This window comes from Heterodontus francisci, chromosome 5, assembly GCF_036365525.1.
Source record: "Heterodontus francisci isolate sHetFra1 chromosome 5, sHetFra1.hap1, whole genome shotgun sequence".
Lineage (NCBI taxonomy): Eukaryota > Metazoa > Chordata > Chondrichthyes > Heterodontiformes > Heterodontidae > Heterodontus > Heterodontus francisci.
The window spans coordinates 82,550,934-82,577,400 of NC_090375.1; the positions used below are offsets into that span (position 1 = coordinate 82,550,934).

A 26,467-nucleotide genomic window follows, 5' to 3' on the forward strand; every position below is an offset into this window, starting at 1 on the left:
ACATCCACATTCCTGTGGGTCTGGACTCATAACAGGCCAGAGGGGTAAGGACAGATTTCCCTCCCTATAGGACAGAGATGACGTTTTACAACAATCAGGTAGTTTCATAGTCTCCCACATTCGACTGTCTGTAAACTTGACATAATTCAAAACTGTGTCTTAACTTGTACCAAGTCCCATTCATTCCCCTATCACTCCTGTGCTTGCTGGCCTACATTGGCTCCCAGTCAAGCAATGTCTTGATTCTAAAATTCTCATCCTTGCTTTCAAACTCCATGATCTTGCTCCAACCTAGCTATGCAGTCTCCTCCAGCCCCACAAACCTCCAAGACATCTGTCTGCACTTCTCTAATTCTGGCCTCTTGTGCACTCATGATTTTAATAGCTCCAACACTGATGACCAGGCCTTCAGTTGCCTAGGCCCCAAGCTCTGGAATACCCTCCCTACACCTCTCTACCTTGCTTTCCTCCTTTAAGACACTCCTTAAAACATACCTCTTTGACCAAGCTTTTGGTCATCTGGCCTAATATCTCCTTTCTGGCTCGGTGACATAATTTGTTTTATAATGCTCCTCTGAAGTGCCTTGTGACTTATTATGTTAAAGGCACTATATAAATAAGTTGTTTTTCTGTACCTGATCAGAGTGCACTTGCTGGTAATGCTGAATGCCTGAAATTGTCATATTCTATTGCCACTGCTAACATCTTTCATTTTGAACATCAAAATTTACCAAAACAAAAATGGGAAAGGCAACAAGGTACAAAGAGAACAAACAGTTACTGATGATGGTTTTCTGACGTAGACATATTATTTACTATTTTTTTTAAAAAGGGCATAAACCCGATTCTTTACCTGTGACAGTGAATTTGAAGATTCTGCTTGGAAGAGGCCTTCCTGCATAAGTATCGGCATTACTTTCATTCAATACCACTTGCAGTTTTAATGTATAGATTCCAAGCTTATTGATATTTTCTAGGAAAAAATTGAAATTTAACGACATCAAAGTGAAACTATGGGATGAAATACAGTCTGCTCCTATAAGCAGACTAGGTACCTTACGTTTATGGAAGTTGATCACAATGCCCTCTATCTGCTTACATAACCTGACGGCCAGAATCAGACATTTGCAACTTCTGAACATATACCTCTTCAATTTCTCTGAAGGCAAACCAAGCAAACACGGAGACAAAGGCAGATATGAATTATGCTCTAAAATAAAAGCAAAATACTGCGGATGCTGGAAATCTGAAATAAAAACAAAAAAATGCTGGAACCACTCAGCAGGTCTGGCAGCATCTGTGGAAAGAGAAGCAGAGTTAACGTTTCGGGTAAGTGACCCGAAACGTTAACTCTGCTTCTCTTTCCACAGATGCTGCCAGACCTGCTGAGTGGTTCCAGCATTTCTTGTTTTTATTATGAATTATGCCGTTTTATTTCACAGAAATCAGAATGTAAAGAACAGATGCTCTGACAGGAATCACTTAGTTAAATCTGTAATTTATTTTATCAGCAACTAATACAAAATAAATGCTAACTCACATCAGTACATCATCTTACTTGATTTAAACAAGATGGATTTTAATTATCCACCAGCATTTCTAATTTCTTAACCTCGGTGAAAGCTCTCAACTTTCCCTTTAATAAACCCAACTGTTCATGAGACCTGTCTCTTTGTCTTTTTGTGCTCAAAGACAGACAGGGATCAAAGCACTTTCCACAATGTGATGTGGTTTGTTATTACTTAGACAGGTTAACAGAAGTCAGTGGAAGGCAGGAGGAATTAAAAAGATGATGATACAAGGCAAAAGGGGATTTAAACCCATCTTTTGGTTCTCTACTTGCCCCATTACCATCTCCTTGTGCCTTGTACCATCATACAAGAGATAGAGTGACTCAGTAGATGAAAGTACATTTTGCCATTTAATCGCTCCTGCCTTCCACTCTCAAACAACCTTTTTTGTTCTCTTCCACTCCACTTACCCTGCCTCTGTACTTACTTAAAACCTGTTACATTTCTAACTTTTACCAGTTCTGACAAAAGGCCACTGACCTGAAATACTGTTTTTCTCCCTCCACAGATGCAGCTGAGCATTTTCAATTTTTAATTCAGATTTTCAGCATCCAAAGTACTTCGCTTTTGTAACAAATGTATTAATTTCTCGCTGGAACAACTATTTCAATTTAGCATACTGAACAATTTTTGTCTAGATGCCTTAAGAAAAGTTGTTTCTGGACATTTTGCATAAAACATTAAGTGTTCATCCCACTCCCCTTTTCGTGGAAAAACCTTCAAAAAATTCTGAAATATGGCATATACCTTATCATTGAATATTCTCTTCCAGAAAAACTCACCCATTTTTTTGAACCAATATGGCCATTTTCCACCATGTTGACTGATGTGAGAAACTATTTCTTTGTCACCTGTAGAAGCTAGAATATATAGAAAACATATCACATTTCCTGAATGCTTAAAAAGTCATTACTGATGCTAGTGATACTAATTTACAACTCAAGAAGTTTCAGGTAATAAAGTTGGATTGTCTTTTAATATGTCCCTGCTCAATGTCAGATGTCGACATATGAAAAATGTAATTCATTCACACACATTAGGCCCAATCCAATCACCCATTTGTAGGCTGGAATAAAGAGAAGAGGGAGAGGAAAACTGAGACACTGCCCTTTTAGGGCCTATGCTTACTCCAGTCATACAAGAGTATGAAAGTGGAAAGTGAAAGTACAAGTGGATGAAAGTACATTAGGGTCACTTTTTTAAAAATTCATTCATGGGATGTGGGCATCACTGGCTAGGCCAGCATTTATTGCTCATCCTTAACTGCCCTCAAGAAGGTGGTGGTGAACTGCCTTCTTGAATCGCTGCAGTCCATGTGTGGTAGGAACACCCACAGTGCCGTTAGGAAGGGAGTTCTAGGATTTTAACCCAGCGACAGTGAAGGAATGGCGATATAGGTTCAAGTCAGGATGGTGTGAGACTTGGATGGGAACTTGCAGGTGATGGTGTTCCTATGCATTTGCTGCCCTTGTCCTTCTAGTTGGTAGAGGTTGTGGGTTTGGAAGGTGCTGTCTAAGCAGCCTTGGTGCGTTGCTGCAGTGCATCTTGTAGATGGTACACACTGCTGCCACTGTGCATCGGTGATGGAGGGAGTGAATGTTTCTGAATGGGGTACCAATCAAGCGGGCTGCTTTATCCTGGATGGTGCTGTGCTTCTTGAGTGTTGTTGGAGCTGCACCCATCCAGGCAGGTGGAGAGTATTCCATCACACTCCTGACTTGCGCTTTGTAGATGGTGGACAGGCTTTGGGGAGTCAGGAGGTGAGTTACTCGACGCAGGATTCCGAGCCTCTGACCTGCTCTTGTAGACACGGTATTTATATGGCTATTCCAGTTCAGTTTCTGGTCAATGGTAACCCCCCATCAGGATGTTGATTGTGGGGGATTCAGCGATCGTAATGCCACTGAATGACATGGGGAGATGATTAGAGTCTCTCTTGTTGGAGGTGTTCATTGCCTGGTACTTGTGTGGCGCGAATGTTACTTGCCGCTTATCAGCCCAAACCTGGATATTGTCCAGGTCTTGCTGCATTTCTACACGGACGGCTTCAGTATGAGGAGTCGCAAATGGTGCTGAACATTGTGTAAACATCCTCACTTCTGACCTTGATGCCATACTTGGTCAAATGCTGCCTTGATTTCAAGGGCAGTCACTCTCAATTCACCTCGAGTTTAGCTCTTCTGTCCATGTTTGGACCCAGGCTTTAATGAGGTCAGGAGCTGACTGGCCCTGGCGGAACCCAAACTGCGCGTCACTGAGCAGGTTATTGCTAAGCAAGTGCTGCTTGAAAGCACTGTTGACGACACCTTCCACGCTTGATTATCGAGTGTAGACTAATGGGGTGGTAATTGGCCGGGTTGGACCTGTCTTACCTTTTGTGTATGGGATGTATCTGGGCAACTTTCCGGGTAGATGCCAGGGTTGTAGCTGTACTGGAACAGCTTGGCTAGGGGCACGGTAGGTTCTGGAACACAGGTCTTCAGTACTATTGCCGGAATGTTTTCATGGCCCATTGCCTTTGCAGTATCCAGTGCCTTCAGTCCTTTCTTGATACCACGCGGAGTGAATCGAATTGGCTGAAGACTGGCATCTATGATGCTGGGGATTTCAGGAGGAGGCAGAGATGGATCATCAACTCGGCACTTCTGGCTGAAGATTGTTGCAAATGCTTCAGCCTTATCTTTTGCGCTGATGTGCTGTGCTCCCCCATCATTGAGGATGGGGATATTTGTGGGACCACCTCCTCCTCCAGTCAATTGTCCACCACCATTCACGACTGGATGTGGCAGGACTGCAGAGCTTAGATCTGATCCGTTGGTTATGGGATCGCTTAGCTCTGTCTATCGCATGCTGCTTACGCAGTTTGGCATGCAACTAGTCCTATGTTGTAGCTTCACCAGGTTGACACCTCATTTTGAGGTTCTGATGAAAGGTCACTGATCTGAAATGTTAACTCTGCTTCTCTCTCCACAGATGCTGCCAGACCTGCTGAGTATTTCCAGCATTTTTGGTTTTATTTCAGCTTTCCAGCATCTACAGTATTTTGCTTTCATTTTGAGGTATACCTGGTGCTGCTCCTGGCATGCCCTCCTGCATTCTTCATTGAACCAGGATTGGTCTCCTGGCTTGATGGTAATGGTAGAGTGGGGGATATGCTGGGCCATGAGGTTACAGATTGTGGTTGAATACAATTCTGCTGCTGCCGATGGCCCACAGCGCCTCATGGATGCCCAGTTTGTGTTGCTAGATCTGTTCGAAATCTATCTCATTTAGCAAGCTGGTAGTGCCACACAACACGATGGAGGGTATCCTCAATGTGAAAACGGGACTTCGTCTCCACAAGGACTGTGCGGTGGTCACTCCTACCAATACTGTCATGGACAGATGCATCTGCAGCAGGCAGACTGTTGAGGACAAGGTCAAGTATGTTTTACCCTCTTGTTGATTCCCTAACCATCTGCCACACATCCAGTCTAGCAGCTATGTCCTTTAGGACTCGGCCAGCTCAGACAGTAGTGGTGTTAGCGAGCCACTCTTGGTGATGGGCATTGAAGCCCCCCACCCAGAGTACATTTTGTGCCCTTGCCACCCTCAGTGCTTCCTCCAAGTGGTGTTCAACATGTAGGAGTACTGATTCATCAGCTGAGGAAAGGCGGTAGGTGGTAACCAGCAGGAGGTTTCCTTGCCCATGTTTGACCTGTTGCCTTGAGACTTCATGGGGTATGGAGTCAATGTTGAGGACTCCCAGGGCAATTCCCTCCCGACTGTATACCACTGTGCCGGTGGGACAGGACATGCCCAGGGATGATGATGGCGGCGACTGGGACATTGCCTGTAAGGTATGATTCCATGAGTATGACTATGTCAGGCTGTTGCTTGAGCAGTCTGTGGGACAGCTCTCCCAACTTTGGCACAAGACCCCAGATGTTAGTAAGGAGGATTATGCAGGGTCAACAAGGCTGAGCTTGCCGTTGTCATTTTTAATGCCTAGGTCGATGCCGGGTGGTCCGTCTGGTTTTATTCTTTGACTTCGAAGCGGTGAGATACAACGGAGTGGTTTGCTAGGCATTTCAGAGGGCATTTAAGAGTCAATCACGTTGCTGTGCGTCTGGAGTCACATGTAGGCCAGACCAGATGAGGACAGCAGATTTCCTTCCCTAAAACAGCATTAGTGAACCAGATGGGTTTTTACAACAATTGACAATGGTTTTGTTTTTTTTAGTTTTAGAGATACAGCACTGAAACAGGCCCTTCGGCCCACCGAGTCTGTGCCGACCATCAAGCAGCCATTTATCCTAATCCTACACTAATCCCATATTCCTACCACATCCCCACCTGTTCCTATATATTTCCCTACCACCTACCTATACTAGGGGCAATTTATAATGGCCAATTAACCGATCAACCTGCAAGTCTTTGGCATGTGGGAGGAAACCGGAGCACCCAGAGGAAACCCACGCAGACACAGGGAGAACTTGCAAACTCCGCACAGGCAGTACCCAGAATCGAACCCGGGTCCCTGGAGCTGTGAGGCTGCGGTGCTAACCACTGTGCCGCCCAGTCTCATGGCCATCATTAGACTAGCTTTTAATTCCACATTTATTAACTGAATTCAAATTCCATCCTCTGCTGTGGAATACACGAGAATGCCCACTTGGGTGAGATGTTGAAGACTCCCAAGGTTCCTGGAACTGTGCCCTAGCGTGAGCCACCTTTTGCAGACCAGAGGGGGGAAAAAAAACTATGGCAAGAGAGATGCAATCATCCCTAAACCCAGAGCTCTGGCATCACATCAGGTCCAAGCTCTTTCTGGCAGCCTACAGGGTAGGTAACAGAAAATAATGGGATACATTCCCTTCAAGTGAAAATTGAACACAATTTTCAACTTGCCAAACGAAATACTGAGTCCACCAAAACATCCAGTTTAAACCCCTTCATACTAAAATCAGGGCCATAAAAATAGAATAATTCTAACGTTACACAAACTCAGGTCCAAATAAGTCTGATCTGAACAACTCAGCACTGAGACCAATTCCCAGCCAGCAACCTTCTGCCAAACAATAGGCTCAAATTTCTAGCTGTTTTTCACAAATCTAACCAACACTGCTGTCGAAAGCCACAGCCTGACATAACAGCAAACATCTGAGTTAGAGTAGAGCATCTAGTCTAGCTGCATTTGCAACAAAATGCACTACACTTCCAGTCTTAGTAACAGTAGAATAACCATCATAATTTATTGAAAGCTTTCACAATTTGAAGCTTTTACTGGATGTGAGGAGTTAGTTAGAACTATAAAAACACACAGTAAGAGAGTCTACAAGTATATAAAACGAGTGTAGCTAAACTAAATGTTGGTGCCTTAGAGGATGAGACTGAGGAATTAATAATGGGAAACAAGAAAATAGCAGAGACTTGGAACGAGTATCGTGCATCTGTCTTCATGGAAGACGCAAAAAAAAATCATAAGAATAGTAGAAAATCAAGCAGCAAAAGGGAGGGAAGAACTTAAAACAATCACTATCGCTTGAGAAAAAGCACTAGTAAAACTAATGGGACTAAATAAAGGCTGAGAAGTCCCCTGGACCAGATGACCAGTATCCTAGGTTCTTAAAAGTAGTAGCTGTAGACAGTAGATGCAATGGCTGTAATCTTCCAAAATTCCCTAGATTCTGGAAATGTCCCAGTGGATTGGAAAACCACAAATGGAACACACACATTCAAGAAAGGAAGAAACTATAGGCCAGTTAGCCTAACATCTTTCATTGGGAAAATGCTGGAATCCATGAAGGAAGTAGCAGGAAATTTAGAAAATCCTAATGCAATCAGGAAGAGTCAACATGGTTTTGACGAAGAAAAATTACGTTGGACAAGTTTATTGGAGTTCTTTGAAGATGCAACAAGCAGGGTGGATAATGGGGAACCAGCAGATGTAGTGTATTTGGATTTCCAAAAGGAATTCAATAAGGTAGCACATAAAAGGTTACTACACAAGATAAGAGCTCATGGTGTGGGGGGTAATATTAGCACGGATAGAGGGTTGGCTAACTAACAGGAAACAGAGAGCAGGGATAAATGGGTCCTTTTTCAGGTTGGCAAACTATAACGAGTGGAGTGCCATAGGGATCAGTGTTGGGGCCTCAACTATGTGCAATCTATATTAAAGGCTTGGATGAAGGGACAGAGTGTTCTGTGGCCAAATTTGCTGATGCTACGAAGACAGGTAGGGAAGCCAGTTGTGAGCATGACGAAGTGTATGCAAAGGGTTATAGATAAGTTAAGTGAGTGGGCAAAAATTTGGTGGATGGAGGATAATGTGGGAAAGTGTAAAGTTGTCTACTTTGGTTGGAAGAATAGAAAAGCAGATTATTTAAATGGAGAGAGACTGCAGAATGCTGTGGTACAGAGTAATTGGAAGGGCAAATGGAATGTTGGCCTTTATTGCAAGGGCAATAAAGTATAAAAGTAGGGAAGTCTTGCTAAAACTGTACAGGGCACTGGCGTGTTCGCACCTAGAGTACTAGGTACAATTTGGGTCTCCTTATTTGAGGAGATTATTACTTCCATTGGAGGCAGTTTATAGAAGGTCCACTAGGTTTATTCCTGGGATGAAGGAGTTGCCTTTCGAGGAAAGGTTGAGCAGGTTGGGTCTTTACCATTGGAGTTTAGAAGAATGAGAGGCGATCTTATTGAAACATACAAGATCCTGAGGGAGCTTAACAGGGTGGATGCTGACAGGTTGTTCCCCCTTGGGGGAAATCTAGATCTGAGGCACAGTTTCAAAATAAGGAGTTCCCCATTTAAGACAGAAATGAGGAATTTCTCCTCAGAGGGTCATTAATCTTTGGAATTCTCTACTCCTGAGAACAGTGGAGGCTGGGATATTGAATACATTCAAGGCTGAGCTAGACGGATTTTTGATCTACAAGGATGCAAAGGGTTATAGTGGCAGGCAGAAAAGTGGAATGAGGCCAGAATCAGATCAGCCATGATCTTATTGAAGGGCGGAGCAAGGTCGAGGGACCAAATGGCCTACTCCTGCTCCTATTTCTAATGTTATGTTAAGTGTAGCTTTCTGCTCTTTGCAAGCCAGTTATCTCAAGAGTCATACCATCAATTTGAGATTCTGAGTCAAAAGTTACAGCCTGTCTATATAGTACCCTGAAAGGCAAACTGATGACTCAGGAAGAATCACCTTTTCAACAAGCAGGAAGGTTTTAGACAAATGCAGTATTCTCCCTGAGACCTTATGAATGATCCTGACTATGAATAAGCTGCACAGAAACTTTGGGATTAATAAAGTGAAGGCTTCTGCCTTAATACCTACAATAAAATTTGGTTTCTGTTTGTTTTGAATGATGAGCACGAAATCCAACTTTACGTTGCTCCATTTCTGAAAATAAAGTCAAGCTTTCGCAGCATTCGGTCATGACGTTATATCTTATTTCTGTTTTAGGGGGTCTACTATTATGCAAGATATCGATTGCAAATCTGCTGCCTCTTGTGGAAGGACTAAATTTAAGTGAAGTCGACACAAAAATGTCGCAAAAGGGTAGAAAAAGCAGCACATCTTGCAACGGTTCAAACCTTTTGAGGACATCATATTTGTCTGGCATTGAGGTACAGCAGCTATAAGTAAGTTCAGTCTTCCTCATGAAGTAGAATGAAACTTCACATTTGGCTATTTTTCCAATAAATCTAGAATAAACTCACTAATGAGCAACCCTTTGTTTTCTACATTTTGTACCACAGAAATCTAAAACATGAATTTCAATGGAAATCTCCCCACTTTGTGAAATTAGAAACACAAAACTTCAGATATTTTATTTCTATTTTTTACTACTGCATCAAAAAATAGTAGACCAAACGGCCCCTTGAGCCTGCTCTCCCATTCAATACGATCATGGCGATCTTCTACCTCAACTCCACTTGTCTGCCCCTTCCCCATATTTTCAGCCTTAGGTATGTTTAATGATGCAGCATCCACAACCGTCTGGGGTAGAGAATTCCCAAGATTCACAACCCATTGAGCAAAGAAATTTCTCCTCATCTCAATTCAAAGTAATCACACCCTTATCCTGAGACTGTCTTCGTGTTCTAGATTTCCCAGGCAGGGAAAATAACCTCTGAGTGTCTATCCTGTCAAGCCCCTTCAGAATCTTGTACATTTCAATGAGATTACCTCTCATTCTTCTAAACTCCCGAAAGTATGGGCGGCACAGTGGCGCAGTGGTTAGCACCACAGCCTCACAGCTCCAGCGACCCGGGTTCAATTCTGGGTACTGCCTGTGTGGAGTTTGCAAGTTCTCCCTGTGTCTGCGTGGGTTTCCTCCGGGTGCTCCGGTTTCCTCCCACATGCCAAAGACTTGCAGGTTGATAGGTTAATTGGCCATTATAAATTGCCCCTAGTATAGGTAGGTGGTAGGGAAATATAGGGACAGGTGGGGATGTGGTAGGGATATGGGACTAGTGTAGGATTAGTATCAATGGGTGGTTGATGGTCGGCACAGACTCGGTGGGCCGAAGGGCCTGTTTCAGTGCTGTATCTCTAAATTGAAAAAAAATTTAAATTATAGACCCAATTGACTCAGCCTCTCATCTGACAATCCCTCATCCTTGGAACCAATCTAGTGTACCTTCACTGTATGGCCTCAAAGGCAAGTATACGCTTCCTTAGTTATGGAGACCAAAACTGTGCATAGTACTCCAGGTGTGGTCTCACCAAAGCCTTGTATAATTGTAGCAAAAAACTTACTTATTCTTGTACTCCAATCACCTTGCAATAAATGCAAACATGCCATTTGCCTTTCTAATTGTTTTACCTGGATGCCTACTTTGTGTGCCTTGTACGAGTACGCCCAAGTCCCTCTGAAGAACAACCATGACAAGTTTCATGCCGTTTAAAAATATTCTGCTTTTCTATTCTTACTACCAAAGTGAATAACCTCACACTTGCCCACATTATACTCCATTTGCCACCTCATTGCCCACTCATTTACCCGGTCTATATCTCTTTGCAGTCTCAAGAGTGAGCCAGCAGATAAGACTAGAGGTTGTGAACTAACATAAGTGGGGGAAGGGTTTGGGAGAGGTGAAATTTCGAAATTCAAAGAGAAAGGCCTAGGCATCAGAACTGTATAGCGCTTGGGTAAAGACAAGCGGAAACAACAGAGAGTTTAACAGAAATTGTACATCATCAAATAAGATCACTGAAGGGAATAGAAGCAAAAAATGAAATTAAAGGTTCTTTATCGGAATGTGCAAAGCATTTGCTATAAGATAGATGCACCAGTAGCACAAATAGAGGTACATAACTTTAAATCTAATCACCATTACAGAAATATGTTTACATGGTGATCAAGGTTGGGAAATAAATATTCCAGAGTACACAATATTTCAGAAAGACAGACAGAATAGCAAAGAAGGAGGGTAGCACTGATGGTAAAGGAAGACATATCGGCATTAGAGAGAAAGGATCTGGCCTCAGAAGATCATGAAGTAGAATTAGTATGGTTGGAAATAATGAAAAGCAAGAATCAGAAAACACTGGTGGGAGTAGTTCATAGGCCCCATAACAGTAGTTATACCAATGGACAGAGCATTAAAGAAGAAATTACTGGAGCTGGTAACAAAGGCAATGAAATAACTGGGGGGGGGGGGGGTGGCTTTAATCCTCAAATAGACTGGGACAATGAAATTGGTAGGAGTGATCCACAAGATGAGTTTGTTGAATGTTTTTGGGATAGTTTCTTGGAGCAATACGTTGTGAAGCCAACTAGGGATAAAGCTATCTTAGATCTAGTATTGTGTAAGAAGCAGGGCTAATAAACAATGTCATAGTAAAAGACCCACTGCGAAACAGTGATCGTTATACCACTGAATTCCATGTTAAGTTTGAAAAGTGACACTCCAATCACAAACAAGAATCTTAAACCTAAACAAAACCAATTACGTAGGCATAAGGGGAGAACTGTCTGAGGTAAATTGGCTAAATAGACTAAAAGCTATGGCAGCAAATGAGCAGTGGGACACCTTCAAAGAAACAATTTAAAATATTCAACAAAAATGCATTCCTTTGAAAAGCAAAAAAAAAAAAATCAGCAAGACAGACCCATCCGTGGCTCACTCAGGAATTTGAGGACAGTATTAGATTAAAAGAAAGAAAGGGCTTTTTAAAAAAAAATTCATTCATGGGATGTGGGTGTCGCTGGCCAGGCCAGCATTTATTGCCCATCCCTAATTGCCCTTGAGAAGGTGGTGGTGAGCGGCCTTCTTGAACCACCGCAGTCCATGTGGGGTAGATACGCCCACAGTGCTATTGACTTTGTAGCCGTTAGATACAACTGAGTGGCTTGTTAGGCCATTTCAGTCAACCACATTGCTGTGTGTCATTGCTGTGGATCTGGAGTCACATGTAGGCCAGACCAGGTAAGGACAGCAGATTTCCTTCCCTAAAGGACATTAGTGAACCAGATGGATTTTTATAACAATTGACAATGGTTTCATGGCCATCATTCGACTAGCTTTTTAATTCCAGATTTATTAATTGAATTCAAATTCCACCTTCTGCTGTGGTGGGATTTGAACCCATGTCCCCAGAGCAATACCCTGGGTCTCTGGGTTACTAGTCCAGTGACGAAACCACTACACCACCGCCTCCCTGAGGCAATGTTGCAAAAAACAGTAGTAAGTCTGAGGATTGGGAGTGTGTTAGAAATCAGCAAAGGGCCACCAAAAAGTTGATAAAAAAAAGAAAAAAAATAGAATGACAGTAAACTAACCAGTAACATAAAAACAGATTGTAGGAGCTTTTATAGATATATCAAAAGGAAAAGATTAGCTAAAGTAAATGTTGGTCCCTTGGTAACCAAGGGATTATAAAGAGTAAGGAAATTAATATCAGCAGAGAAAAAGTATTGGAGAAATTTAAGGGATTAAATTCTGACAAATCTTCAAGGGTTCTAAAAGAGATAGCTGCAGAGATAGCGGCTGCGCTAGCTATGATTTTCCAAAAATTCCTTAGATTTTGGAACGGTCCCATCAGATTGGAAGTTGGCAAATGTTACACCGTTTTTCAAGATAGGAGGGAGAGAAAACAGGGAATTACAGGCCAGTTAGCCTATCAGTTGTTGGGAAAATGCTGGAATCTATTAAGGAAGTCTTAATAATGCACTTAGAAAAGCACAGTCTGATTAGAGCAAGTCAACATGGTTTTACTAAAGGGAAATCCTGTTTGACAAATTTTCTAGAGTTTTTTGAGGATGTAATCAGTAGGGTAGATAAAGGGGAACCAGTAGAAGTAGTATACCAGGATTTCCAAAACACATTCGATAAGGTGCCACACAAGGTTAATCGGCAAGATATGGGCTCGTGCTGTTGGGGGTAATATATTAGCATGGACAGAGGATTGGTTAACATACAGGAAGCAACGAGTGGGCATAAACTGGGCATTTTCAAGTTGGCAGGGAGTTTCACTAGATTGGTCCCTGGGATGAGGGGCTTATCCCATGATGAGACACTAAGTAAATTGGGCCTGTATTCTCTGGAGTTTAAAAGAATGAGAGGTGATCTCATTGAAACATATAAGATTCTAAAGGGGCTGGAAAGGGTAGACACAGATTATTTCCACTGGTCGGGGAATCTAAAACACGGGCACAGTCTCAGGATAAGTGGCCAATCATTTAGGACTGAGACGAGGAGAATTACTTCACTCAAAGGGTTGTGAGCTTTTGGAATTCTCGACCCCAAAGGATTGTGGATGCTCCATCGTTGAATACATTTAAGGCTGGGATAGACAGATTTTTGGTCTCTCAGGGAATCAAGGGATATGGCGAGCGGGCAGGAAAGTGGAGTTGAATCCTAAGATCAACCAGGATCGTTCTGAATGGCGGAACAGGTTAGATGGGCCATATGGTCTACTTTTGCTCCTACTTGTGTTTTTTGTCCTCCTCAGTGTACATTCCCACCTAGCTTTGTAACATCAGCAAACTCGGATACATTACTCTTCGTCTCTTTGTTTAAGCCATAAATATAGATTGTTAATATCTGAGGCCCCAGCACTGATCCTTGCAGCACTCCACTAGCTACAGTCAACTTGAAACTCTATTCTATGCTTCTTGTCCATTAACCAACCCTCTATCCATGTTGATATATTACTCCCAACTCCATGAGTTCTTACCTTAAAATTAACCTTTTGTGTAGCACCTTATCGAATGTGTTTTGCAAATCCAAGCATGCTACAACTACCGGTTCCCCTTTATCTACTCTATTAGTTACATCCTCAAAAAATTCTAATAACTTTGTCAAACAGGATTTCCCTTTCATAAAACCCTGTTGACTTGTTCTAATCATACTATGCTTTCCTGAGTGCATTGTTAAGACTTCCTTAATAATAGATTCCAGTATTTGCCAGACGACTGATGTCAGGTTAACTGGCTTGCAGTTCCCCGTTTTCTCTCTCCCTCCTTTCTTGAATAGCAAAGTTACATTTGCTAACTTCAAATCTGCTTCTCTCTCCACAGATGCTGCCAGACCTGCTGAGTATTTCCAGCATTTCTTGTTTTTAATTTCAGATTTCCAGCATCTGCAATATTTTGCTTTTATTTAAATCTGCTGGGACTGTTCTAGAATCTGGGGAATTTTGGAAAATCATAACTAGTGCATCCATTATCGCTGCAGCTACCTCTTTTAGAACCCTAGGATGTAGGCCATCAGGTTCTGGGGATGTCCAATTTTAGCCCCCTTAAGTTTCTCAAATACATTTTCTCTTCTGATATTAATTACCTTTAGTTCCTTAGTACTAAGAAAGAAAAAACTTCAGGATATCGCAAAGTGCTTTACAGCCAATGAAGTACTTTGAAGTATACACTGTTGTAATGTAAGAATCATCATCACAAAGTCCCACAAACAACTGACAATGAGAAAGGCATGGCTTGGTACAAAGCGTATACAATATCCGTGCAATGGCGTGAGCCACCTTCAAGTGATACTTCTTCAGTTTTCTTCTAGTGGGATAACAACCAATTTTCCGCAACTTGAATTTGAACTTGCGGAAGCATTAAAATGTTTATGGCCAACAATTTACACAAGTTTAACTCGTACCTCAAGCAAAAACTATATTAACAGTAGCACCAATTTTCATGACTATTTCTGATAGAACATTCATCTCACAGAGCAGAAACTTCAGGAAAAAAAATTGGGTAGAGACGCATTTGCTTGGATTTCCAGAGCTTCTCTGGGGGCCAAAGCTGAGCCTGCTACTGCAAGACACAAGTCCATTGTTCCAATGTAAACAAGATTCGAGGGGATGTACCAACCTCCTGCTCCATTTTCCTGGAGGAACACTGGCTGTACATACATCAAAAGGAAACATGACACACAGTGGAACCTGGCATTATAGTTTGCCCTGCACTCCTGATGAAAGTATGCCATTCCTGCCCAGTGCAGATGTTGACAGGAAAATCAACTCCAGTCATATATACTAGTTTTGTCACTTTTTACATGGTTTTTTCAAACTAAAAAATAGAAAACTGTAATGCATTTTTAACCATAAATATGGTTATGTGCATTAATAATTTAAGCGTCAGCCGTGGCTCAGTGGTAGCACGGTCGCCTGAATCATAAGGTTGCAGGTTCATATCCCACTCCAGGACTTGAGTACGAGAATCACAGTTGACATTCTAGTGCTGTACTGAGGGACTGCTACACCGGTTGGTAAGAGATTAAACGGAGGCCCCATCTGCCCTTTCAGGTGGATTTAAAACATCCCATAGTATTATTTCAAAGAGAAGCAGGGGAGTTATACATACGAATTAGGAGCAGGAGGCCACTTGGTCTCTCGAGCGTGCTCTGCCATTCAGCAAGATCATGGCTGATCTGATCGTAGTCTCAACTCCACATTCCCACCGATCCCCGATAACCTTTCATCCCCTTGCTGATCAAGAATCTATCTATCTCTGCCTTGAAAATATTCAAAGACTGCTTCCACTGTCTTTTGAGGAAGAGAGCTCCAAAGACTCTCAACCTCAGAAAAAATTTCTCCTCAACTATCTTAAATGGGCGACCCCTTGTTCTAGATTCTCCCACAAGAGGAAACGTTCCTTCCACATCCACCCTGTCAAGACCCCTCAGGATGTTATGTGTTTTAATCAAGTCACCTCTTACTCTTCTAAACTCCAGTAGATACAAGCCTTGTCTGTCCAACCTTTCCTCGTTAAGACAACCCACCCAATCCAGGTATTAGGCTAGTAAACCTTCCCTGAACTGCTTCCAATGCATTTACATCCTTCTTTAAATAAGGAGACCAAAACTGTACACAGTACTCCAAATGTGGTCTCACCAATTCCCTGTATAACTGAAGTATAACGTCCCTACTTTTGTAATCAATACCCCTCGCAATGAACAATAACATTCTATTAGCTTTCCTAATTACTTGCTGCACTTGCATACTAACCTTTTGCATTATCTGGTATCCTGGCCAATAATTGTCCCTCAATCAACATCAGAAAAAAAGAGAGATTATCTGGTCATTATCACACTGCTGCTTGTGGCAGCTTGCTGTGGGTAAATTATCCGCCACATTTCGTACTACAGTGACGACATTTCAAAAAGTACCGTTGTGAACCCGTAGTTTTTTTTTGGGAAGAATGCGGTGTGCCTTTAAGGTTGGGAAAAGGAGCCGTACTGCTTTAAGGCAGCAAGCTCCAGAAGCTGAGTCAAAGAATGCATTTTCGTTGCCTTGGATACAGCCACTCGGACTGAACCTCAAGAAATACATTTGTTACAATTTAATTTTGAACTGGCTTATAGTGTAAACAGCCTGTTCTAACAGGACACAGACAGACAGCTGTGTATTAGCACCTGAAAGAAAAGCTCTCAGCCCATTTAAACGGAAGGAAAAGAATGTAGTCTGTTTACTTATTATTCTATCAAAATTCTAAAAAGTCAAGCCAAAACAGAGATCTCTGATAATTTAAACTGAAGGAAGAGAAGTTAGACTGTGAATCTTTTATCCCTCAAAAATTCTAAAGCCAGATTGATTATATTGAAAGTGGTTGCGAGTTGTTGATCTACTGTGATCAGTGCTTCGGGTGCTGGACTGTTATCCTTTCCTCATCGGACCCTGGAAGATTGCTCGTGGACTTTAATCAGATGATTGTTCACCAGGAAGAGTAAATTTGCACGGACTCTTAAAATGGAAAAAATTAATGTTGTTTAAATCCTTGTAGTGTTTAAGAATTTGATTTTTCTAATTAAACAGTTAATTTGTTGATTTAAAGACACCTGGTTTGATTAGCCTCAGTCGGGGGTTAAAAGAGAGTACAAATTGGCTGGGTCTTTCTTTAATTAGGAAAGTTTAAAATAATACGTTAGGCGATCTGTGGAGGGAGAGGATTGAACTAACAGTGTGGTTCTCCCACCACAATCAGAATCGTATATTTTGATAGGGGGCTTTGACTGGAGTGGTCGGTTGGAACATACTTAATTGGCTGTAAAGCACTTGGTGTGGTGAAAGGTGTTATATAAGTGCAAGTCTTTCTTCATATCAAGCAGCTAACAAGCTTAAGTAGTTGCATAACTATATTATCTACAAATTGAATAAACTTCAGCTGTAGGTAACCTTCTGCATACTTACAGTGCCAGATAACTTTCAGCTCAACCAATAGTTTTTTTGATCCACCATGACTTGTCCCTGGAAGTTTCTGCATAGCTTCGCCTTTTTTATTGAGAATTTCTATTCTCAAGGCACCTGGAAACAGGATCAATATCTCATTTGAAAGGTTTATATACAGTATTTAAAACTGAAATAATACAGCTTTAGTTGCCATGTTCCTTCTTAATGAAAGCCAACAGTACATTCTAGTGGTCATGTGCTTTGACAAGGAACTTGGCTCCCTGAGGAGTTCCATAATAAAGCATTCAAATACAAAATAGAACTTTACACAACTCCACTGTACAGTCCTGTAGACAGCTGTTAAAATGAACTATGCGGTGAAACTTCAGACTTGAAGAATGGAGAATTCTGCAGAGCACTATAGATGAAAAGCAAATTTATACAATTTTTGGTCAAGTTTAAAACATAAAAATAGTGAGTGGATTCTGTTAGATTAATGTTGGGTTTTGGTTGATTTTTCTGGAAATCCAGAAGATATGCCTGCTCCATGGACATTGCACTATTGGTTCTAAATGTAAACTTTGAATTTTAATAGAGAATTACATTTAGTTTAATTTGTATATTTTTATTCTACATTCTGTTTATTACAGTATATTGGAAAATAAGCAGTTAAGACAAAATTGATTCCATTTCACTGTGTTAAAAGGCAAAGAAAATGATCATATATAAGTGATATTTAGGCACATATGCAGTATAATTTGGTAAATGTGAGGTTATCCACTTTGGTAGCAAAAACAGGAAGGCAGATTATCTGAATGCCTATTATCTGAGCGAGGGAAATATGCGGCGAGACCTGGGTGTTCTCGTACATCAATCACTGAAAGTAAGCATGCAAGGGCGGCACAGTGGCGCAGTGGTTAGCACCGTAGCCTCACAGCTCCAGCGACCCGGGTTCAAATCTGGGTACTGCCTGTGTGGAGTTTGCAAGTTCTCCCTGTGTCTGCGTGGGTTTCCTCCGGGTGCTCCGGTTTCCTCCCACATGCCAAAGACTTGCAGGGTGATAGGTTAATTGGCCATTATAAATTGCCCCTAGTATAGGTAGGTGGGGATGTGGTAGGAATATGGAATTAGGGTAGGATTAGTATAAGTGGGTGGTTGATGGTCGGCACAGACTCGGTGGGCCGAAGGGCCTGTTTCAGTGCTGTATCTCTATAAAAAAAAAGTCCAACAGGTGGTAAAAAAGGCAAATGGTATGTTGGCCTTCATAGCAAGAGGATGAGGACAGAAGCAGGGATGTCTTGCTGCAATTATACAGGGCCTTGGTGAGGCCACACCTGAAATATTGTGTGCAGTTTTGGTCTCCTTATCTGAGGAAGGATGTAATTGCTATAGAGGGAGTGCAGCGAAGGTTTACCAGACTGATTCCTGGGATGGCAGGACTGACGTATGAGGAGAGATTGAGTCGGTTAGGATTATATTTGCTGGAGTTCAGAAGAGTGAGGGGGGATCTCATAGAAACCTATAAAATTCAAACAGGACTTGACAGGGAAGATGCAGGGAGGATGTTCCCGATGGTGGGGGAGTCCAGAACCAGGGGTCATAGTCTAAGGATACGGGGTAAGCCTTTCAGGACTGAGGAGGAGGAGAAATTTCTTCACCCAGAGAGTGGTGAGCCCGTGGAATTCGCTACCACAGGAAGCAGTTGAGGCCAAAACATTGTATGTTTTCAAGCAGTTAGATATAGCTCTTGGGTTTAAAGGGATCAACGGGTTATGGAGCGACAGCAGGAACAGGTTACGGAGTTGGATGATCAGCCATGATCATAATGAATGGCAGAGCAGGCTCCAAGGGCCGAATGGCCTCCTCCTGCTCCCATTTTCTAGGTTTCTATTTCTGAACTATTTCTGACAATATGAAAGGCACAATTCAACATGGTGGCTCATCAGACCCCTTTCCTATCCTGAGTGGCGTGAAACAGGGCTGTGTTCTCGCACCCACACTTTTTGGGATTTTCTTTTCCCTGCTGCTTTCACATGCGTTCAAGTCCTCTGAAGAAGGAATTTTCCTCCACACAAGATCAGGGGGCAGGTTGTTCAACCTTGGCCGTCTAAGAGCGAAGTCCAAAGTACGGAAAGTCCTCATCAGGGAACTCCTCTTTGCTGACGATGCTGCTTTAACATCTCACACTGAAGAGTGCCTGCAGAGTCTCATCGACAGGTTTGCAGCTGCCTGCAATGAATTTGGCCTAACCATCAGCCTCAAGAAAACGATCATCATGGGGCAGGACGTCAGAAATGCTCCATCCATCAATATTGGCGACCACACTCTGGAAGTGGTTCAAGAGTTCACCTACCTAGGCTCAACTATCACCAGTAACCTGTCTCTAGATGCAGAAATCAACAAGTGCATGGGAAAGGCTTCCACTGCTCTGTCCAGACTGGCCAAGAGTGTGTGGGAAAATGGCGCACTGACACGGAACACAAAGGTCCGAGTGTATCAAGCTAGTGTCCTCAGTACCTTGCTCTATGGCAGCGAGGCCTGGACAACGTATGTCAGCCAAGAGCGACGTTTCAATTCATTCCATCTTCGCTGCCTCCGGAGAATACTTGGCATCAGGTGGCAGGACCGCATCTCCAACACAGAAGTCCTCGAGGCGGCCAACATCCCCAGCTTATACACACTACTGAGTCAGCGGCGCTTGAGATGGCTTGGCCATGTGAGCCGCATGAAAGATGGCAGAATCCCCAAAGACACATTGTACAGCGAGCTCGCCACTGGTATCAGACCCACCAGCCGTCCATGTCTCCGCTTTAAAGACGTCTACAAACGCGACATGAAGTCCTGTGACATTGATCACAAGTCGTGGGAGTCAGTTGCCAGCGTTCGCCAGAGCTGGCGGGCAGCCATAAAGGCGGGGCTAAAGTGTGGCGAGTTGAAGAGACTTAGCAGTTGGCAGGAAAAAAAAGACAGAGGTGCAAGGGGAGAGCCAACTGCGTAACAGCCCCGACAAACAAATTTTTCTGCAGCACCTGTGGAAGAGCCTGTCACTCTAGAATTGGCCTTTATAGCCACTCCAGGCGCTGCTCCACACACCACTGACCACCTCCAGGCGCTTACCCATTTTCTCTCGAGATAAGGAGGCCAAAGAAGATTTCTGAACTCCTTTCAACAAAAAGTTAAGTGTGATGGATTCTCCCGTCGCTTTGATGGATATGAGTTCAACAAGGAGACTGGTTGTTCATCGCCTAGATTGGTGTCGTCTCATAGGTGAAGTTAAACCTAATCTTGATTTGCAGATCAGATTGCAATTATTATATACAAAGTCACTGTGGGAGGGGTAGGTGAATACACTGGCTTTGCAGTGTGCTCGCTTGTCCTGTAGGGACCCGACTCTGATCTCTTCAAATGTCAAGATTGCTTGATAACAGAAACTACTCCCTTGGATCTGTCCATGGTTGTTTTTCACCATGTAGTGCGGTCCAACTAACAGGCTCGGAGACTGGCTTTCAGAATATCCTTGTATCTAGATTTGGGACGTCCTATGTTACAGGTTCCCATGCTGAACTGGCTGTAGAATACGCCTTTGGTATGTGAGAATCCTCCGTGCGCACTACAAGGCCAACCCAGCAAAGATAAGCAAAGATGAGCCTACTCTCAATACCAGGTAATGTGACACCTTGCAAGAACTTCGATGTCAGGGATTTTATTCAGCCACTTGATGTTGCAGATAGATCTTAAGCAGCAAAGGTAGAATATATCTAGTTGTTTTATGTGACGCACAAGGTTGTCCATGCCTCACAGCCATAGAGAAGTGATGTAAGAACCAGTCTCTGGTAGACTTTGATCTTAGTTTCAAGATTGACTCCATGCTCTCTCCAAAGCCTGTGAGTGAGCATGCAAAATGCTGAGCTTGCTTTTGTCAGGTGATGGGCAATTTCATCATCCAACGTGGTGTTGTTGGAGAGGATACTCATCAGATAGTAAAACTTCCGAACTAAGTTGAGGGGTGTATTGTTGATTATGACTGTGGGTCTTTGTGTTTGTAACCAAGGGCAGGTTGGTATAAGATCTGTCTTTTTCAGACTTATTGTAAGGCCAAAGCATTCTGTGGCTTGGGCAAAGTCGTCAACAAGCAGCTGATGTCCTCTGGAGTGTGTGCTGTGAAAGCAAAATCGTTGGCAAACAAGAGCTCACTTAGTAGCTGTTCTTTGATCTTTGTGTTAGCCTTGAGCCCTTGCAAATTAAAGAGGTTCCTATCTGTCCTGAACGGAATGTGTGTTCCTATGTTGAGATCTTTTGAATGCATACAACAACATGGCCGAAAAGCAGATGGCATAAAGAACTGGAACCATTACGCAGCCTTGTTTGGTGCCATTAGTGACAGGAAAGGCATCTGATAAGACACTATTCTGCATCACACGGGGACATCATGAAATGAGTGGATAACCCGGATTATCTTTTCAGGGCAGCCATATTTGTTCAGCACCTTCCACAGACCTTCACTATTAACAGTGTCGAAGGCCTTTGTCAGGTCAATGAACACTATATACAGGTCCTTGTTCTGCTTGCGGGACTCTTCTTGAATTGGACGCACCGCAAAGTTTATGTCAACCGTTCCTTGTCCAGCATGAAAGCCACACTATGATTCTGGGTACACCGAGTCTGTATGATGAGCGACAATCCTGTTGAGAATAACCCTTGCAAGAATTTTTCCCGCTGTGGAGAGAAGTGAAATTCCGCAATGATTGTCACAGGTGGACCTGCTTCCCTTCCATTTTAACAGGTGAGTTATGGAAGCATACTTGTAATCTTGGGGCATAATGCCCTGGTTCCAGATTAAGCAGAAGAAGCTAAGTTTCCTAATCATGTGAGCTCCTCTGTACTTGAATACTTCAGGTGGAATGCCACTGGCACCCAGAGACCTACCAACAGACAGTTTCTTTATGGCCTTGGTGACTTCAGCTCGAGATGGAGCAAGGGCAAGCTCATCCAGAACGCGATGCTGTGGAAGTGATTCAATGGTGTCATCTGGATTCATGGTTCAGGAGATTGTTAAAATGCTCTGCCCAACAACCGAAAATCTCATGCCGGTTTGTTAGGAGCTGATGGCCAACTGCTAAGACAACGGGTACCGTACCGTTGGTTTGGCGGCCATAGACAGATCATGGGGTGCCTTCAGATTGTGCTTATAAAACAGCTTATCAAAGCTCTGCAGCCTTGTTCTCCCACCATTGGTTCATCATCTCTCTTAGTTTGACCTGCAGTGTGTTTTACTTGATGGTATTTGGCTTTTCTTGCTAGTGACTTTTTGTTAGCTATGTAGGATCTGTAAGCATTGTGGACATCATTTAATAGCTTGGCTATATCTTGGTCGTTCTTGTCAAACCAATCTTCGTGCTTCTGTTTAACGAATCCAAGGACCTCAGATGCCATGCTATGAGTGACATCCCTCATCTTCTTCCAAGAACCTTCAATGTCTATGCTATCTTCTGGGATAACAGCAAGCTCTATGGCTAATTTTGCTCCAATTCCTGAGTCATGGCAGAATCTTTTAGGATAGTTACATCAAGCATCCTTTGTAGTTTGACTCTGTCATAACGCTTTAGTGGTTATCATCAAGGACATGATACTCCTGACAAGCTGATGACCTGACAAGCATTCAGCACCACCAAGGCAGCAGTAGAGCACACGTCCTTGAGGTGTCTCTGTCATAAAATAATGTAATCCAACATGTGCCAATGTTTAGATCTGGCATGCATTCATGTTGATTTCAATTTATTAGCTTGTTGGAAGATTGTATGTGATGGTGAGGTCAAATTCACTGCACTTAGAAAGAAGCTGGCCACTGGAGTTTACTCTACCAATGCTGTGGTGCCCTGGTACTCCCCTCCATGTATTACAGTCTGCACCAAGGATGATGAGTTTGTCTTGGTGTGGTACTCCCCTGGTGATCCTGCTGACATTGTCACAGAATGCTTCTTTGACCTCATCTATGTGCATCATTGTTGGTGCACAGGCAACGTGTGTTACACGTACTGGTTTCTAGCAAGATTTATGTAGAGTCCCATGAGTCGGTTGTTGATGCCTTTGGTAAGTGAGTTGAGCTGACGTGCCAATTCAGACTGAAATGCAAAGCCCTGACTGTTAAGATTGGTCCTCGGATTTGCCAATCCAGTAGAATTTGTAGCATGCACCTACTTCCTCAAAATGAGACTCCTCTGCAAACCTTGTTTCACTTACGGTGGCGAGGTCAATATTGTACCTGCCCAGCATTAGAGAGATACAGCACCGAAACAGGTCCTTCGGCCCACCGAGTCCACGCCGACCATCAACCACCCATTTATACTAATCCTATATTAATCCCACTTTTCCTTCTCACATCCCCACCTTCCCTCAATTCTCCTACCACCTACCTACACTAGGGGCAATTTTCTACAATAGCAATTTACCTATCAACCCGCAAGTCTTTGGCATGTGGGAGGAAACCATTCTGGCTACGAGTGCTGTTCTAAGCTCTAGTCTTGTATTGTTGTCTGGAAGTGTTCTGGCATTCCATGAGCCAGGTGTCATCAGATAGTTAGATGTCTTTTGATTTTGACTTTTATGTTTCGACCGCAGTGATTGGTGACCAGCCAGGAGCAGTAACCTGGTAGGTGCACCTGGCTGTACTTAGGGTTCCTTTTCTTCCCCTTCTCCAGATTGGTGAGTGTAACACTGTACCTAAGAAGGTCTGCTCCGTTGCCTCAGGAAGATACGAACTCCACATCAGCCCTAATCTGTGGAAAGTGCCCATCACCCTCAGGATACCTGTCTGCAGGATTATGACTGAAGACTGCCAATAACATCTTCCACCTGCCCCTGTCACCAAGGGCTTGGTAGTGTGACATGTTGGTTGATGATTGCTGAACAACCTGCACATTCATTATATTTAAGTGGGTGAGGTTTGTGCACAGCCACTCCCATTCTCTTGTCCTAGGTAGCAAATGCTGCACTGGTGCAAAGTGTGCCATGAGTGCAGCAGCTGAAAAGATGGAGGTTTTAATTTTGGAGTTGTCCTTCTCCGAGATGAGCTGCTAAGGGCACATGGGGCTCGTCAACTTTGGTTGACAGCTTACCTAGGAGAAGGTAAACTGATTTTCAACCCTCAGCAATGGGCCAAATAGTAAAGTCTTCGCCAGCTGGCAATGTGAAGAACATAAACAGTGCCAACGGACTGGACAGCAACATAGAAAGGGGAGGCTCTCCAGCTTGCTTAAAGTTAAGAGTAAATTTTTTTAATATATTAGTTTAGCACCATTCTTTCATTTTTTGGATTTGATCCTCATATTTCTGGTAATACCCTTGTAAATCTTTTCTGCATATGCTCCAGCACTTCAATACCCTTCTGTGGTATGAAGATTGAATGACACACAATGCAGCGAGTACAAAGTTTGCACTCATATGGTCTACCAACTTTCACTGCTACTTTTAGCAATTAATATTGCAATTCCAGATCTCTCTGCTCCTCTACCCCACTTCGTTTACCATCCAAGTTGCTAGTGGCCCCTCTTTTTTTCTCCCACAATGCATCACCTCATGCTTTGCTATATTAAATTTCATCTGCCAACTATATTGATTCAAAATCTTGATATTCCAATATCCTTCCTAGCACTGATGTTTAGATTTAGAGATACAGCACTGAAACAGGCCCTTCGGCCCACCGAGTCTGTGCCGACCATCAACCACCCATTTATACTAATCCTACACTAATCCCATATTCCTACCACATCCCCACCTGTCCCTATATTTCCCTACCACCTACCTATACTAGGGGCAATTGCTAATGGCCAATTTACCTATCAACCTGCAAGTCTTTGGCATGTGGAAGGAAACCGGAGCACCCGGAGGAAACCCACGCAGACACAGCGAGAACTTGCAAACTCCACACAGGCAGTACCCAGAATTGAACCCGGGTCACTGGAGCTGCGAGGTTGCGGTGCTAACCACTGCGCCACTGTGCCGCCCATTTTAGCTGATTGATCTATAGTTTCTTGGATTAGTTCCATCTTCCCTCTTGAGGACAGTAATTATATTTGCCATCTACCATTCTTCCTGCACTATTCCTTTTTCTAATGATTTTTACATATGGATACCAGTGCTTCTACTATTGTTCCCCAAGCTTGAGTATCAACAAGTATTTGTTCAGTATCCCTGCCATTTCACTATTATCCCGAGTTTATCTTGCTCATCCCTTAGTGGCGTACTCCTATCCTAATTCTCCTTTGTTACTAATGTGCCTACCTTTCTACTTATTTCCGTTTCAGGGTATTTTTATTTCATCCCGTCTTCCTAATTGTCTTTTTATCTCTTTCCTAAGCACACATTTCTATTGCCATCCTCCCATTAAATGTTTATGCACTTTGCATATGTCTTTTTCTTTAGTTTCAATTTATCCTCACTTCATTTACCATGGCATTCTTGAATACTTCGCTATTTTTAAAATGAATTATATTTCTCCTGAACTACACTGATTTTGAGTCATAGAGTCGTAACAGAACAGAAGGAGGCCCGTTGAGTCCGTGCCAGCTGTCTGTGGAGCAATCTAATCAGTCCCATTCCTTTGCTCTATACCTGTAGCCCTGTAAGTTTATTTCCCTCAAGTGCCCATTAATTTCCTTTTGAAGTCATTCATCGTCCCAGATTCCACCACCCTTGTAGGCAGCGAGTTCCAGGTCATTATCACTCACTGCGTAAAAAATTCTTCCTCACATCCCCTTTGCATCCCTTGCCCAAAACCTTAAACCTATGTCCCCCCACCCTTGTATCATCAGTAAGAAAGAACAGCTTTTGTCTATCCTATCGAAACCTCTCAGAATCTTGTACACCTCTGTCAAAGCTTCCCTCAATCTCCTTCAATGCTCCAAGGAGAAAACAAGTTTCTTCAACCTTATTGTGTAGCTAAAATCCATCACTGAAACCATTTTAGTAAATCTTCTCTGCACCTACTCAAGTGCCCTCACATCCTTGCTAAAGCGTGGTGATCAAAACTGAACACAATACTCTAGTTGTGACTGAACCAGAGCTTTATAAAGGTTCAGCATAATCTCACTGCTTTTGCAACTCTTGTAACTCTATTTAAGAAACCCAGGATCCCATATGCTTTGCTAACTAGTCTCTCAATATGTCCTACCACCTTCAAAGATCAATGCACATGAACCCCCAGGTACCTCTATCCATGCACACTCTTTAGTACTGCACCAATTAATCTACAAGAGGCAATCTTGCTATCCCTTTGCCAAAATGCATC

At 42.9% G+C, this 26,467-nt stretch overlaps 1 protein-coding gene across 1 annotated transcript in view; it reads right to left on the reverse strand.

The window, feature by feature from the left end:
* Positions 1–26,467, reverse strand: part of smchd1 (structural maintenance of chromosomes flexible hinge domain containing 1) — a 268,185-nt gene that overhangs the window by 184,335 nt on the left and 57,383 nt on the right. The window contains exons 17-19 of the mRNA XM_068031705.1: positions 17,203–17,316; positions 2,354–2,431; positions 854–973 (exon numbers count right to left, since the gene is read on the reverse strand). Of these exons, the coding sequence (XP_067887806.1) occupies positions 854–973; positions 2,354–2,431; positions 17,203–17,316 (312 nt within the window). The remainder of the gene's footprint in view (positions 1–853; positions 974–2,353; positions 2,432–17,202; positions 17,317–26,467) is intronic.